This window comes from Pogona vitticeps, chromosome 3 (genome assembly GCF_051106095.1).
Source record: "Pogona vitticeps strain Pit_001003342236 chromosome 3, PviZW2.1, whole genome shotgun sequence".
Taxonomy (NCBI): Eukaryota; Metazoa; Chordata; class Lepidosauria; order Squamata; family Agamidae; genus Pogona; species Pogona vitticeps.
Window position 1 is genome coordinate 119,526,593 of NC_135785.1, and position 15,615 is coordinate 119,542,207.

General features: G+C 40.4%; 1 protein-coding gene across 2 annotated transcripts in view; it reads right to left on the minus strand.

Moving 5' to 3' along the window:
* The window catches only part of CFAP99 (cilia and flagella associated protein 99), a 49,479-nt gene that overhangs the window by 18,862 nt on the left and 15,002 nt on the right, over window positions 1-15,615 (minus strand). For both annotated transcript variants that reach the window (XM_078390653.1, XM_072994839.2), the window contains 6 exons: window positions 15,075-15,246; window positions 13,590-13,670; window positions 11,463-11,531; window positions 8,203-8,262; window positions 5,579-5,667; window positions 4,611-4,815 (listed from right to left, as the gene is read on the minus strand). In XM_078390653.1, coding sequence (XP_078246779.1) covers window positions 4,611-4,815; window positions 5,579-5,667; window positions 8,203-8,262; window positions 11,463-11,531; window positions 13,590-13,670; window positions 15,075-15,246 — 676 coding nt within the window. The remainder of the gene's footprint in view (window positions 1-4,610; window positions 4,816-5,578; window positions 5,668-8,202; window positions 8,263-11,462; window positions 11,532-13,589; window positions 13,671-15,074; window positions 15,247-15,615) is intronic.

Consider the following 15,615-nt stretch of genomic DNA (forward strand, 5'->3'; position numbering starts at 1 on the left):
GTAGCTGAAAAAGCAGGTAATGGAGGAGCTTGGGAGCTCTCCATTTTGCCTGGTGGTTTAAGTGATTGTTCCCACAAAATGATCTAAGCCGTTGCTGCCGAAGCTTAATAGCTTGCTTGGTAAAATTCTTACAGTAGGGGCAGCCAGAAGGTTGATGGGATTCTCCAAGGCAAAATAAACAGGAATTGTGTCAGTCGGAGACAGGCAGCTTGTTTGTGCAAGAAATGCACTTTTTGAAGGGGCCCTTTGGGGCCATAAAAGGCAGGAAGGGGAAACATGAATGAAGGGGGGGCTAATAACTAACGATTGACTTTTTAAAATGATAATCAACAAGGGGATAGGATGAAAAAGGTACAAATGATTTAACGATAACGATCTTCTTTTTCTCTCATTGGAATGAACCAAATCTTCCAACCAAAGCTCTAGAGGTGAGACCACAGCAGCAGAAGAAAAGGAACTGAGGTAATCGCTAGGACGGGTGGACCAAATGGGCGGCGGAGGCAGAGGCGCTCCTGGTGAAGTTTTTCAGCTCTAGCATATTCCGAGACCTCTACGCAGGCACAGACTTAACCCATTAGTGTGCATTCACAGAGACCACAATGAAGAATTGGTGTTGGTAAGTTTGACAGTGACTCCCTGAAAACCTCAGAAGGGGGATCCTGCTCCTGCTCAGAAACAGTTGAGATACAGGAACATCTAGAGATCAAGAGAGATGGAGAAGGAGAACGGTAACAAGCCCAAGACATATGTGCTGAGTGGAAACTTGCGGTGTTGAGGTCGAAGTATGGTGAGCTGAGCGGGACCTATGAGAGGTAGAGCCCGGCTGCAATGCCGAGGCCGTCGGTGCGGAGATGTGCATAGGCACTTTGACAGAACTGGTTCTCGAAGGGCATCAGATTGAGGCAAGTTGTGTTTAGAAGCATGCTTCCTCGGTATTGGTGGTACCGGGTCAAACTGGTAGTACTGTCGATGCCGACACTGAGGAGGTAGCGGTGAGGGTGACTGAGAAGAGTCAGGAGAGGCATAAGCATAGTGAACATGTTTAGGACACCCATATTAAACCTCGATGTAATGAGGTTCAAGTTCATCCAAGCTATATCGACGCTGATCTGTATGGTGATCCAACTCCGCATAGATCAGTTCATCATATTCCAACACCGAATGGCATCGGAATGGATGAGAGACAAGAATCACTTCTCTATACTTTGCATATTGATGAGCTGGAGAGATGTGGCGACGTTTTGCCGATCGCTTTAATGGAGGAGACTGAGGAGACGATGCCTCCAAGTTGGATAGCTGGATTACGATCGAGATGGGGCTAGAATGGGCTGAGGCCGGGATGGAGATGATGTCAGCCTCAGAATGGCCATGAGATGGGTACATGCTCAAGCTTGTGGAGGCGGTCCTGACTCTCCAGCTTCTGAAAGAGAATCTAGGTCTGGGATGTCCCTTGACAACTCCTCCAAGATCCGGAGTGGGAGGGAAATGTGAACAGCTGGAGATTCACGGGGTTGAATAGACTTAGACACCCGTTTAGTCTTCTTTTGTTTACCTCCATCCTTCCTCTTCTTAGGAGAGTGATACCTGGCAGAGACTGAAGGCAATTTTGACACTGAGGTCAATGTCGATACCGAAGACGTCTTAGGTCTGGATGCCTTGGAGGAAGTCTTCAGAGAAGGAGTAGTCGGGGCTGACTGAACAGAGGGCTCAGATCAGGATACAGGAGCAACAGTAGCTTCTATTGCCGGGCTAGCTGTGGGACTAGAGGGTCTCAGGGATTTTTCCTGAGATCCTCTAGCTTAGGTCTTACTTAACAGATTTAGGTAAGACCTAAGTCATTGCAGCCGAAGCTTGAGAGCCAGTTTAGTTAATTTCTTACACTCCGTACAGGGGTAGGTTTAATGTCTCTCTCCTAGACAGAACAAACAGCGATCATGGCCATCGGTGAATGGTATCTTATTGGCACAGGATCCACACCTCTTGAATGGACCCGAAGAGGCCATTAAAAAGGATAAGAAATTGGGGGGAAAAGAACTAAAATAACTCACAGGGAAACGTCTGATATCCAAAGCTGTAAACGTTAAACAGTCCAAAGATCGTATACCATAAGATTAATAATGAAGTCCGTGATCCAAAATTGTAAAACATGAAACAGTCCGTGATCAAAAAACTGAATAATCAGAATAGGAATTGCTCTGATAGTCGCTAAGGAGTCCGAAATCAGTGGCGGCTAAAAGGAATTGAGGTATTATGGGTGGGTGGAGCATGCATGCCACAAGGGAACGTCCTACTAATCACATGTTTTTAAGCTCTAGAATATTCCGAGGAGTCCTGCACAGGCACAGTCTAACCCATTTGTGTGCATTCACAGAGGCCACAAAGAAGAAGTGGTACCTTTGAGTAAAAGTTACCATATCCTCTTTGGATTTGTTATACTGATGAACAGAGAGCTGAGGTGAGTACAGTGCACATTCTGGAATCTAGGAAAGTTTATTTAATTAGGTTTAAGGAAATATTTGGTGAAATCCTATGGTCAGAAGTAGTCAAAAAGAATGGAGTTCACAACAGATAGGTGTTTCTTGGAGATGAGATACTGAAAGCACGATAAAAACAATTCTTATGAAAAGGAAAAGTGGGGGCCATTTAAAGAAATTATGTTTTCTGCATACAAAGCTTTCATATGGGAGGAGATTTAAAAGGGCAATGTTGTCTCTGTCTTCAAAAATGGAAGCGGATCCAGGCAACTACTTTTCAGCTTGACATCAATAGCATAAAAGTTCTAGAACAGATAATTAAAGAGGGGTTCTGTCTACCCCCAATTATTCTTCCATTTCATGGGCTATGGCAGGAGTTCCAACCAGGTCCAGGCACAGATGTATTTTTTATGGATGCCCACCTGGAGACTAAGAAGAAGATGACCACTCATTTAGACTAACCCTGCCTTGCTAGAAGACTCTGCTCAATTTTCAGGCAGCTAGCTTTAGAAAGGCAGGGTTCTGGTAGCAGATTAAGCCTGGTTGAAGCAAATCTCTTCTGTTCAGTAGTGGGAGAGGCTCTTGCGTCAACAGCCTCATTAAATCTCTTGCTTATTTGAGGGTGATCAGCAGGACCTGGGCCATCTCATCTATTATTTTTCTGATGACCTTTCTGATCAGAGGGAAGGACTACAGAAGATCTCTCAGTCAGCAGGTTGCAAATGCTGCTGTTATATGGCAGTTTAGAGAAAGATGGCGCAGTAAACATTCAAGAGTTGGTCCTGGATGAATACACTACCTTACAGAGATGTATCTGGATGAAATGTGGGGGTAGTCTCTCGCAGCAGCACAAAAATCCTGGAAGGGTGAGGAGGCAGAGTTCCAGTTGCAGTGACCTTTTGGGATTCCATTACCTCCACCAGGAGCCCTGTTCCACAGTCTACAAGATCAGGGATTCTATTTATGGACCACCCACTCTGCTGAGTGACACTCTTCCTGTTCTAGCTGTGTTGGTTTTGGAGTTGGCCATGCAGAGCTCAGTCTTTCCAAACGAAGGCAGGAAGTAAAACAGGTCAAAATTCTCCCAGAAAGAAGTTTAGATTCTGCTTTCAACTGCAAAAGAGGTTGGACTAACCCAAACAAGCTGACTTCCTTTCTCCCCTCAACCAGAACAAAGTCAGATGTCCAAATATAGGAAGGATGGCCCTTGGCTTGGCATTACTACATGGGAAAAGGACCTACATATCTTGGTACACTGTGAACAACAGAACAAAACAAAACAAACACTAGTGCAATTTGAAGCTACATCAAAAGAATCACAGTGTTCAGATCAAGGGAAGTAATAGTACAACCTTATTCTGCTTTGGTCAGACTTCACCTGGAATACTGTGGCCAGTTCTGGTTATCACAGTTTAAGAAAGGTATTGACAAGTTGGAATGTGTGCTGATGAAGGTGGGCAAGATGCTAAGTAGTCTGGAAGCCAAACCCTATGAGGAATAGGTTAGGGGGTTGCAATATTTGGAGGGCTGTCATATGAAGGATTGGTCAGGCTTGTGTCTTCTTCAACTCCAGAGAGTAAGAATCAAAATAATGAATTCAAATTACATGAAACGAGTTTCTAAACAGAGATCAGAAAGATAGTAAGACCAGTTTAACAATGGAATGGACTACCTCAGGAGGAGGTAGACCTTTCTCCATAGAAGATTTCTAAACAAAGATTGGATGGCCATCTGTCAGAAATGCTGTTGCTCAGACATGGATTTTGTACTATGCCAGGAGTTGGATTTGATGACTCTTGTTGTTCCTTCCAGATCTGCAATTCTACCATTCTAGGCTGAAGGAGTAAAAGGGTCCATTTACTTTTGTCCAGCTAGTTTCCAACTCTGACAGCTGAGAGCAAGTGTCATGTATATTCTACCGCACCATAAGACCAGTATATAAGCATAATCTTAAGGCCTGTTCTTTCTCTTAAGAGGAAAAGTAGTTTATTTAAAAACTATGTTTCTGCCGCATATCTCCAGAATTTCTATACTATTCAGGAACTCCCTTCTATGTTTTTGTCCTTTTTGCAACCAAGTTGTCCAAACATAGGAAGCCTCCCCAAATAAAATCTGAACAGTATTATAATATAGTACCTGCTTTCTCAACTGTACAGCCATTTTCTTCTTTTCCTGAATAAGATTCTGTTGCGCTAGAATAGCCTCCTTGTAGCTTAGTTTTCCTTGCAACCGTCTGCACACCTCTGCTGTTAACTGTTGGTCCAAATCTTTCTTTTGCATTTGCTTTTGCCATTCCAGAAATTCAGATGGATCCTGAGCTCCTCGCAGAAGACGTTCAGTTCTATAAAGAAAGAAAAAACAGGATAATTTGTACAATACAGAACTGTACCACTGGTATGGTGTCAGAGCCAAATTACACATAATCTTAAATGTCTGATTAGCACTTCACCTGGGTCTTAAACAAAACTTAATGTAAGAGGGGAGGGGAAACCTTTAATGGGAGTGCAGTAGGTGGGTAGGTCCGGCTTTACTCTTCCCTCTCCATGTGTAAACGTGACAGACATTCCTCTCCAGAAACTGTCACACTTGCTGAGGACAGAAGAATGAATCCTCCTCACCCCAAATGATCAGTTCTAACTTACAGCTCTCTCTCCCCAGACACACTTGAATATCTAATTCAAGCAATAAATCATCATCATCATCATCATCATCATCATCATCATCATCATCATCATCATCATCATCATCATCATCATGTGCCTTCAAATCAATTCTGATAGTGGCCCATTTCAGGGTTTCCCAGGCAGAGACGAAAATAAGAAGACTAAACAACCAAAATGTATACAATCTGAAGAGAAACCAGAGTATACACAATTTATTTTAGAGAAATAATGCATAGCAAAGGGTATAAAGATCAATGATAGCAAAAATTAGAGAATGGTCTCAATGCTGTTCTGAAGAACAAAAAATTGAAATAAGATCAGAAGAGGGCCCTGACTTAGCAGCAAGGAAGCAGGTGCAGAGCTCATGTGAATGACCAACATGCAAAACAGTTACATCATGAATCAAAATTATAGTTTATTTCTAAGCAATCAGACAAGTACCTATTGAGCTCTTCTTCCACTTTTCTTTGGTAAAGGACACCTTCTCTGAGGATCGCTGCTGCATTTAATTTAACGGGTGCGTTATTGGTCTGTCAAGAAATTGCATAAGCATTTACAGAAAAATGATTTTAAAGCAAATTTAAAAATATTTAAAACAAGTTAAATATAAAAAGCCATGTTACAAAATTGTAGAGGTAATTTTTTTTAATCCTCAACTGATCTTTATTATATCATACTGCTTGCTCATCAACTGCTATATTTTAAAATCAGGCATCTTTAATTTTTTTCAATACTTTGTAGAGAGATTAAAACTTCTAAAAACCTTCAGACTTTTCTCTAGAAAGTTTTCACAGAAAACGTTCACTCTAAAACCACGCAAGTGTAAAATATTTGTTAAGGTAAAATATTTAATATGAGCTTCTTTAAACATTATTATCTACAGAAACATGTTTTGAAATTACACTAAAATTATACCAAGGTAGAAATGTCAATTCAAGTAATCTCTGAACAGTAACATATGACATAGCATTTTTGTTCTTATTTTAAAGGTACACAAAAAAATATGAAAATAAATCTCAGTAAATGTCCTATCCAAAATACTAAATGAAGCCACATTATGAAACACATAGTTTTGGAAACAGAAAAAAAATCAATCAATAAAAGTTAGAACATAAATATTGTTTTTTAAATAAAGTTTTAAGTAGACAAAAGTCTTTGTCTTTTGTCTTTTAAGTAGAAAACTGTCACTTCTCCCATTTCCCCTTTTTGTTTTGCAACTTTTAAAGTTTCTGATCAACTGTTTCTCCTTCAGCTTTGGCTTCTTCTCTCATTATTTCTTTTTCTTAAACATTTTCAAGGTGTTTACTGTCTCCTTTAAATTATTTCTTCCTGAGTTTCTTCTTGTTGCATGAACATTCCTGGCTGACTGCAAAAGGCTCCTATCAATTACAAAAGATTCAAGTTTCCCAGAATCCAGGACAGCATCATGAACTTGACATTGGCAGATAATAGTTTCCTTGTGCAAGTTCCCTGTTAATACTGACTTTCTAATGGAAAATCCACTTTCAACGTAAGTTTTACCAGGAGACAGGGTAAGACACACTTTGACACTTTCCACACATCTAAGAGACTCTTGTTGGCCACAAAAAATACTTCTGTAAAGTTTACCCAGTCCAACTTCATCATCTTGTTCTGCCACAGAAGTTTGAAAGTTAGCCTTAAACTCATTGTGAGCTGCTTAGGTAAAGCAGTGTATTGCTGCTGTGATTTTTCTACTATTGTGCTTTAGATTAAATTTGCTGCATTTAGAGCTACAAATACAGTGGTGCCTTGCTTAGCGATGTTAATTCGTTCCAAAAAAATCGCTGCTAAGTCATAACACCGCTAAGCGAAAATTAAAAGCCCATAGAAATGCATTAAAACGTGATTAATGCGTTCCTATGGGCTTAAAACTCACCTTTAAGTGAAGATCCTCCATAGCGCCGCCATTTTCGGTGCCTCTAAAGCAAGGAATCCGTGCCTGAAAACAGCGGGTGGCCATTTTGTTTACCCAGTGGCCATTTGAAACCGCCAATCAGCTGGCCAAAAATGGGGGCTTTGCGATGATCGCTTCCCTGCAATCATCACAAAGCGAAATTCACCCATAGGGACCATCGCAAAGTGATTGCTTTTGTGATCGCAAAAACAGTGCCGCTAAGCGATTTCGCTGTAAAACGGAGCGATCGCTATGCGAGGCACCACTGTACAGATTTTTGGAGACTCCAAGATTTGGCTTTTATATAGCAATAGCAGGATCTAATGCCAACAGACCATAAAACAAGCTGAACTTCAAAGGACCTCTGCCAACCAACTTTTCAATAACAGCTACTACCATGTTTCCACATCCTAAGTTAAACTTAGCTTCTTTGTTACAAAACCAATGTCACCAATCTTGCTTCTGTCAATCAAGTTGTCAGACAATTTTGTGCCCATGATTAACAACTGGGAACCATAAGATACTTTTTTGTATATTTTCTGATTTGATATAATGACTCAGTTTCCTGTTTAGCTCATTAAGCTTTTTGTACAGAAGATATGTCAAAGGTTTCTGTTTTGAAACCTTTGTAGAAACGGATCATTAAGTTGTGCTTGTATTCTGCTATTTCTGTATACCAACTTCCGCAAAAAAACTTCATTCTCTAGCAGCAGCATGTAATAAAATTCACTATGCGAGTATATCTTAAACACAATTTCTCTGACTTTTCCTGACTTCTGGTCAATTTCTCTGACTTTGCCTGACTAACTTCCATTTACCTGAGTTTCCTGGACTTCCTGGAGACAGTGGCAAACCTTCCCTTGCTCCTTGCATTTTTGAGTGGGTCAGTGAGTCTACATTCGATTCACTGAATCTACTCTTAATGGGATTAATAATGGGATTTAGCCTGTTATGTCACAGTTATAGATTACAAGCAAACGAGGTGCCTTATTGCCACAAGTGTCTACAAAGTATCTCAGAAATGCTTGTAAAGTGTTCCATATTCATTTAAAAAGCTGCCTCCCTTTCAAATGCAGTATCATTTGCTTTGTTATATTTATATCAAATCTAAATCTGCAACTCTTACATTTGATAATCTCTAGTATCTCACCTTTACTTTGATCCTCTGTGCCCGAAATCTCTTCACACGATCTGGAATCTCCTCTGCAATCTAAATCATACAAGAAACATAGTTTTTATAAAAGATAAATATGAATCCTATATAATTATGTAGGTTAGGCAATCACATAATTACAGGATTTGATTGTATGAAGCGACTACAGCTCCTCAAAGTTAAGATGATGCATAAAGTTAAAAGTTGAACTGAAGAAATAATACAGTGGACCCTCGACTTACGAAGGTCCCTACTTATGGAATTTTTGAGGTATGAAAAGCTCCAGCCGCAAAATTTTACTTCGACTTGCAGCCGGAGCTTTGACCTACGAAAGGCGGGGGAAAGGGCGGGAAATGCAAAGCAGCCCCCGCTACCCTCTTGTCTCCTGTCCCCGGTGTCCTCTGCAGCCACAGTTCCAATACAAATTAATTCCATAAATCGATAGTCCACTGTAGATGCTTGTTTGATTTTTTAAAAGCAAGTACATAATAAGATCAACCAAAATGAATGCAGTGAAGGAATGATAGAATACAGTGATAATGAATTTAATTTCACACAACAGCATACCATTTTCTCATAGAGCAATCAAGTCAGTTTACATATTAATTAAAAAGCTGAAATCCCATTTCGTATTTATACTGCTGTAAGTCCACCAGCATAACGTTCAACAGCAAATTGCCACAACTTAAGTCAATGCAGACATTTCCTATCACACAACTGCTGCAAATTAAAAAGTCACAGTTGGCATTTCCTGTCACACAGTGAGCCATGCAGGGTAGGTTACACTGGCAAAGCATTATGCTCTGCAGTCTTTTAATGTATTTTAATAATGTAAGTTGCCTCTTTATACTCATTGTTCTTAGCTTTAAATATTATCTTTAAATGATGTAAGCCACTTTTGTGTACTCTGTTTTCAGCTTTAAATACTGTCTTTCAATGATGAGCCCTTTTTAAGGAGAAAGGTGGGGCAAAAAATATTCTAAATAAATAAATAAATAAATAAATAAATCACTCACTCACTCACTCACTCACTCACTCACTCACTCTAAGCAAGATACTGGCCTTGGTTGCCAGTAGCTGTTGCTATGCAAAATGTTTTTTTACTGTTTCAACTGTGTGAAGACAGTGTCAGTGAAGTTTCTGTTGGCCCCAGAGTGCAATGAGAGATGGTCACTCACTTCATGTATTTAAGAAATTTATCCAGTTGCCTGTCCTTGTATGTTTCTTGGGCTAAAGAATTGGGATTACTGAAAGAGAGGATACGACTAGTGTGGCAGTCTTATGGGGTATGGCGAGCCATGATTATCTCAGCAGCTCCTCTTCATTGTCCTCTTCATTATTGCCCTTTGGTGTTGCTACAGTGCTGTTCCTGTAAGACTTCCTGTCAATGCTGGTTTCCTGTGAGTCTTTGAGCAGCATGTTTCCCAGTGCTAATATCAAGAGTGTTTGCTTGGGCAGCGATAGCAGCCAGCAGTTCAACCCAATGGCTGCTGCCACCAGTTTGTTTCCTTAGAGTACTAAATACTAGAGGTGAGAAGTTATACAGGGGCAACATCTGTAGAATGGGAGGGGAAAGACTTTAATTACTGACAACCACTGCCACTAGTAAAGTGATGATGGCAATGGCAATTTTCAGTAATTAATTCATTCTCCCATTCCACAGCCCTCAGCGGCTTCCTGATGGTGAAAGAGATTCCACAGATGCCCCAAGACCTTAGGGAGGAAATTAGAAATGTTTTTACTGTATTCCTCACAGCTAATGATGTCATCTGCCTTACCTGACATAACTTACACAAGAGAATTTCAGGCATTATTGCAGAAAGTAGGACTCTGGTTGAGAAACTGTGGGTTATGCCAGCCCGGCAAAATCCCCTAGTACTTTTACACCAATTTTGTTATAGGAAATTATGAGCAGCAAACGACTTACTATTACTATTAAGAATGTCCTTCAGTGTGTTATAATATTGTGACATCAACTGTAGCATATAGCATTGGAAGAGTTTTACTGCGCAGGAAATTCCTTTCTCTTAAGTGCAAGGTTTGGAGCTGAGGCAGTGTGCCCCGTTGCTCTTCAGATGTTAGAATGTACTTGTGTACCATAGTAATGAATAATTATGCTGTGGAAATACCTAAGCCTCTTATGCATTACGTAGACCCCCAAACCTAGGGGTAAAATGCAAGCTGTGCATTCATAGGTAAACTCAGTCTTCTGTACTAGTTACATTCAACTTGCTTCCAAATTTATAAGAGCCAGAGAAAGTGAAAAGTTTTGTTTGGCAGTTAGGTTTATCACTGGGAAACACGAATGCATACAAGAAAAAAAAACTGTTTTGAAGAAGATGCACGTGTGGAGGTTGTGTTGGAACACCGCCCCCCCCCCCCCAATATGTGATAAAGGTGTGGTTTTGAAGCATGGACATACCTCATATTTTGCTGAGGAGCACAGGAAGCAACCTAGAGTGAGACCCAAATCCACACAATGTCCTTAAATTACAAATATTATGATGGCATGCTTGCTAGCCACCTGTTGTGAGCTAAAATATAGTAAGTGGAAATTCCAAACGCAGCTCACCGTGCAATACGCAAACAACAGACCTTCATGTACTTTATCTCAGTAATCCTTACAACAATCCTATGTCATAGGTTGGTATTACAGATTAAGAATGAGAGAAGAATGGCCACCTAATGAGTTTGTCATGGTAAACGATATTATAACCTTCTCATCACAGCTCAGACCATAAACTGCAGTCTCATGCACACACTTCTCTACAAATAAAAGCCCATAAATACAATGAGGTTTACTTTTGAGTTTAGTGGGTAGCATTGTGTTGTGCATGACATTATACCAGTTACGCAGTTTAGAAACCAGTAAAAAAATTACTTTTTTGGTATTATAGCAACAATACAATGACTTTTCAAATCCAAGAACTAGATACAATCTGGTTCTTTAAAATAAACAATACTGTATTTGGCTGTTGTGAGTTTTTCGGGTTCTCTGGCCGTGTTCTGAAGGTTGTTCTTGCTAACATTTCACCAGTTTCTGTGGCCAGCATCTTCAGAGGACAGCACTCTGTGCATCTGTGCTGTCCTTTGTGCTGTCCTCTGAAGATGCCGGCCACGGAGACTGGCGAAACGTTAGGAAGAACAACCTTCAGAACACGGCCAGAGAGCCCGAAAAACCCACAACAACCAGTAGATCCCGGTCGTGAAAGCCTTCGCAAATACTGTATTTGTTTATTTACACTTGTTTTACTTACATGGCCTTCACAATCAATCTTTGGGGCTGCACATCTGAACTGGCTAGTATTTGCTTCCAGCAGCAGCTTCTAAAGTTAGCACATAAATATTAATTATCATACTATAACACAATAATTAAAAATGTTAAGAAATGTACATTTCCAGATATTTATGCTTTTTTCCTTCCTTTCTGAAAAGACGATGTTAATGTGCTCTGAACAGAGGTCTTAGGACAGCATCTAGTGTGGCTGAGAAGGCCAATTCAAGAGTGACAATCCCTTCCACACTGGAGACAAATCTGTCCCCTGTCCAGCTCCCTGATTTTGCTGGTTTTGGGACTGCCTTTTTGCCTCAGCCTGCTGGACCAATGTCTCCTCAAGATGGGAGAGGCCATGATGCACCACCTGCCTCCAGGCTGAATGCTCAGATGTCAAGGTTTCCCCTCTGTCGAGGTCCATTCCTAAGGCCTTCAGATCCCACTTGCAGATGTCCTTGTATCGCAGCTGTGGTCTCCCTCTGGGGCGATTAAGTGCAGTAGGACAACCATATTGACAGAGCCAGTGTCCAGAGTTATCCAGTCACCACAATTACCATCCAGCCCATAGTGTGCATGCACATACCTCAGCCCACATGTGCATTTACCTCCTCTTCTGACCCCCACGTCCTGTTACCTGCAGTTGCTGTTGCCCAATCCAGGCTGTAATGTGCGCACACACTGCAATGTGGCACACACTTACCTCCTCCTCCTGCCCGTCCCCCTGCCTCTCATTCTCTTTAAGGGTTTGCTACCATTCATGGCATAGGGGTTGTAGAACCTACCTTAGGAGCACTGTTCAAATCAAGTGCTCCTGTTCAGAATTCTAGCTCCCTAATTTCATTCCAATATGTACCCCTTCACATTTTCCCTTTTTCTACTTGATATACAAAAGTCTATTGCTTGTGAACTTGATAGTAATATACTCTCTGTGTGTGTACTGCATTTCCAAGTCAGAAACCAACTTATAGCAACCCCAACAGGGCTTTCAAGGTAAGTGAGGTATTTAAGGAGTGGTTTTACCAATTCCAGTCCCCAGAGAGTTTCCATGGCCAAGTGGGGATTCGAATCCTCTATTTATTTTATTTTATTTTCCTTAATTTATAGGCTGCCTTTCGGCTGATAAGGAAACCCCAGGCAACTCACAACATTAAAAATAACAGCATTAAAAACATAATAATAATTTAAAACAAATAATAATTTAAAACATAATAATTTAAAACAGATAAATTGTATGCTAATTAAAATAAATAGAATAAAAGCACTACACCACACTCGGAATGTATAGTTATATATTATCATGAACTTGATGGTAATACATAGCTATACATAAACCTATCCTCTATAAATTTGTGTTAATGACTTATAAAAGCTATCTAAGCTAGTGGCCATCAGGACTTATGGAAGTAAACCATAAGTGAACTAGGCTTGCCTTCAGAAGTGATCTAATAATCTACTATTTGTTTTATTAACCTGAAGTTTCCTGTGAACCAAAGATGTCTAGTTACTTGACTACTACCTCCTGGGCTTCCTCTGGTAATGTGGGAAAGTGTTGTAAAAGTGTGATCTGGCATTAGAGACCTGGCAAGTAGTATAAACACCTAGCATATATAAAAAATGATTTTTGACAGGTGCCTCACCCCTTTGAGGGGTCAAAAATCAACCCAGGGCCCTCCCCCAAGGTGGGTGGGGCTTTAGGGTGACATAGGGGGTTGGTGAGGTCACCATGGACCTATAGGAGGGGGTCCTAGACACCGGGGTCCCCCGTGACCAGAGTGCAGCGTCAGGATTGGCTCCTGAAGTGACATGTCACCCCCAGCGGCCCTGTAGGCCAATGGGGAGCGGTTGGAGGGGTTCGGCTAGAAAAGGGTTGGATCCTGGGGCTGAAACTCCACAGCGGTTGCTGAAACGCCACCCGTCAAAGGGGCAGGGCACCTGTCAAAAGTGATTTGATGGATGCTAAGTACTTACAGTATACTGCTCTGACAGACTAAGAAAAAGATCTGAAGAGCTATGCATCAAGTATGGAAGGCATAAGAATCCTCCTCAGCACATTATTTTGGACCAGCAAATAATTCAAACTACTAGTATAATTATAAGATACTGAACTTGCCTGTGCTTTCTGATGATTCTTCAGCTTCATTTCTTCCAGATGCTGCTTCACTCTAGGAAGTTTATAAGTGTTTGCAGGAACCTAAACGCACGAAGACAATAATTTAAGAGACCTTAGATGAAAGAATATTCTGAAAGAAAGGACTTTAAGAAAAAAAAGGTTAACAAAATCATAAGAATAGCCCCACCAAGTCAGCACATGCAACTCTTTATGATTAAGTAAGAGTGGTGTAACCTTTTAGAGGATAGGGACTCCATTTTGTATGGTCAAGATTCCGTGTGAAGTGGTGACTATCTTCAGCTTTCCACAAAAAACATAGGTGGGAAACTACTAACTGTTTTTCAAACCAGCTTATCCTCTCAGGCCCTTTCATTACCTTCTTCCTAACATGCAGGCTGAGAATGGTAACTGAGGGCTTGGCTAGATGGCCAAATTAGATTAGGCTAAAGAGGTTTGCTCAAAGTTGCACAGAGATACATGATGCAATCCTTGCATCCACATGAAAACTACACAGCACTTGTAGCAACTCTGTTTAGCTTGATCAAGATCTTCTTTCCCTTTATAATAAAAGACTATTCCCATTTATAGGAAAAGAATTCTCAAGATTGTTAAGTGCTTGGCTGGCTGTCATTTTGGAGAAACCTCTTAACAATCTTGTCTCTTAATGATCTCGAAAGACATAAAACGTCCACTTGGACTCTCCTCTGGAGAGAAAGGGAGACAAAGTTATCCATTTCTTTAATGATTGCTAACTGACAATGCATCAACAAGGCTTTGACAAGGCTTTAAAAAAATGCTTTCAAAGCACTGCTGATACATTTATTGTTGTGCCATCAAATCAGAACCAACTTATAACAGCGCTAATGGGGCTTTAGCAACCATTAAAAAGAAATGCAAACTTTCCTATCACCAGTCTATCAAAGAAGAGACAAGTTTTCAATTCTGAAGATTGTTAAGAAGCAAGAGATAGACAAAGGGATAAACAGCCACCCACTTTATTTCAGTCCCAGCAACTACACATGCTGGAATCAAATGAGAATGGAGCAATCCTACTCATACCCCAAAAAACAGTAGCTCATGACAGGGAGCCAAAAAGGTACAAGTAGGAACGCTCTGGGGCCAGGCTAGTTCATGCTGCACTTACATTATCTCATCACTGGCAAAAGGAAGTAACCAGCCTATCCCCAGTGGACCAAACACTGGGACATATTGACACTTTTTATACTCCCAAGCTAAAGATTATCTAGTAGCAAGCTTTGATGTATAATGATTTTTCTTTTACAGAATAGTTTGTATCTTTGTTATAAAAGTTGATCAAGACACCAATAAAGTGTTTGTAAACAAGACTCATCTTCAATATTTAATACAAAAAGCTTGATTCAACAATGGACGTTTCCTGTTGCACATACTTTAAACTATTTTAAATTCTTTCAACAAAGCAGATAAAACAAATTGTAAAACAAAAGAACAACAGATAGCACTCACAGATTTTATTTTCCCTTGCTGTGGAATTACTTCAGGAATCAGTACAGGTCGTGGATCAGGGATTGTCAAGTTAAATTCCTTTGGTTCAGTTGTTTTTAAAGATGTTGTAACAACATTTTTATCTAATTTCTTATCAAGTTGATCAATCAGTTGTTGTACTTTTGGCTGCCATCTTAAAACAAAAAGAATATAAAATATAAATTTTCATTTTTAGTTCCATTCAACACTGCACTGGTGGATTACTGCCTGCGTAATGCAAAAAGATTTGGTGGAAGGCATGGGTAACTCTTCTACCAATGATGATGAACTGACTCTGTTCATGATGCCTTTTCCACTGACCCCACCAAATACCTATTGTATTAGGGATGCAAAATGTTCGAGCTTCCAGACATTGTCAGAACATAATTCTGATAATCCTTCTTAACGGAACATGTTGGCTAGGGCCGATGGGAGTTGTGCTTCAGCAATATCTGGAGGGTCATATATTCAGAGCATATGCTTTGTATGCAAATTCACTTTCAGTTAAATCTTGGCATCTCCC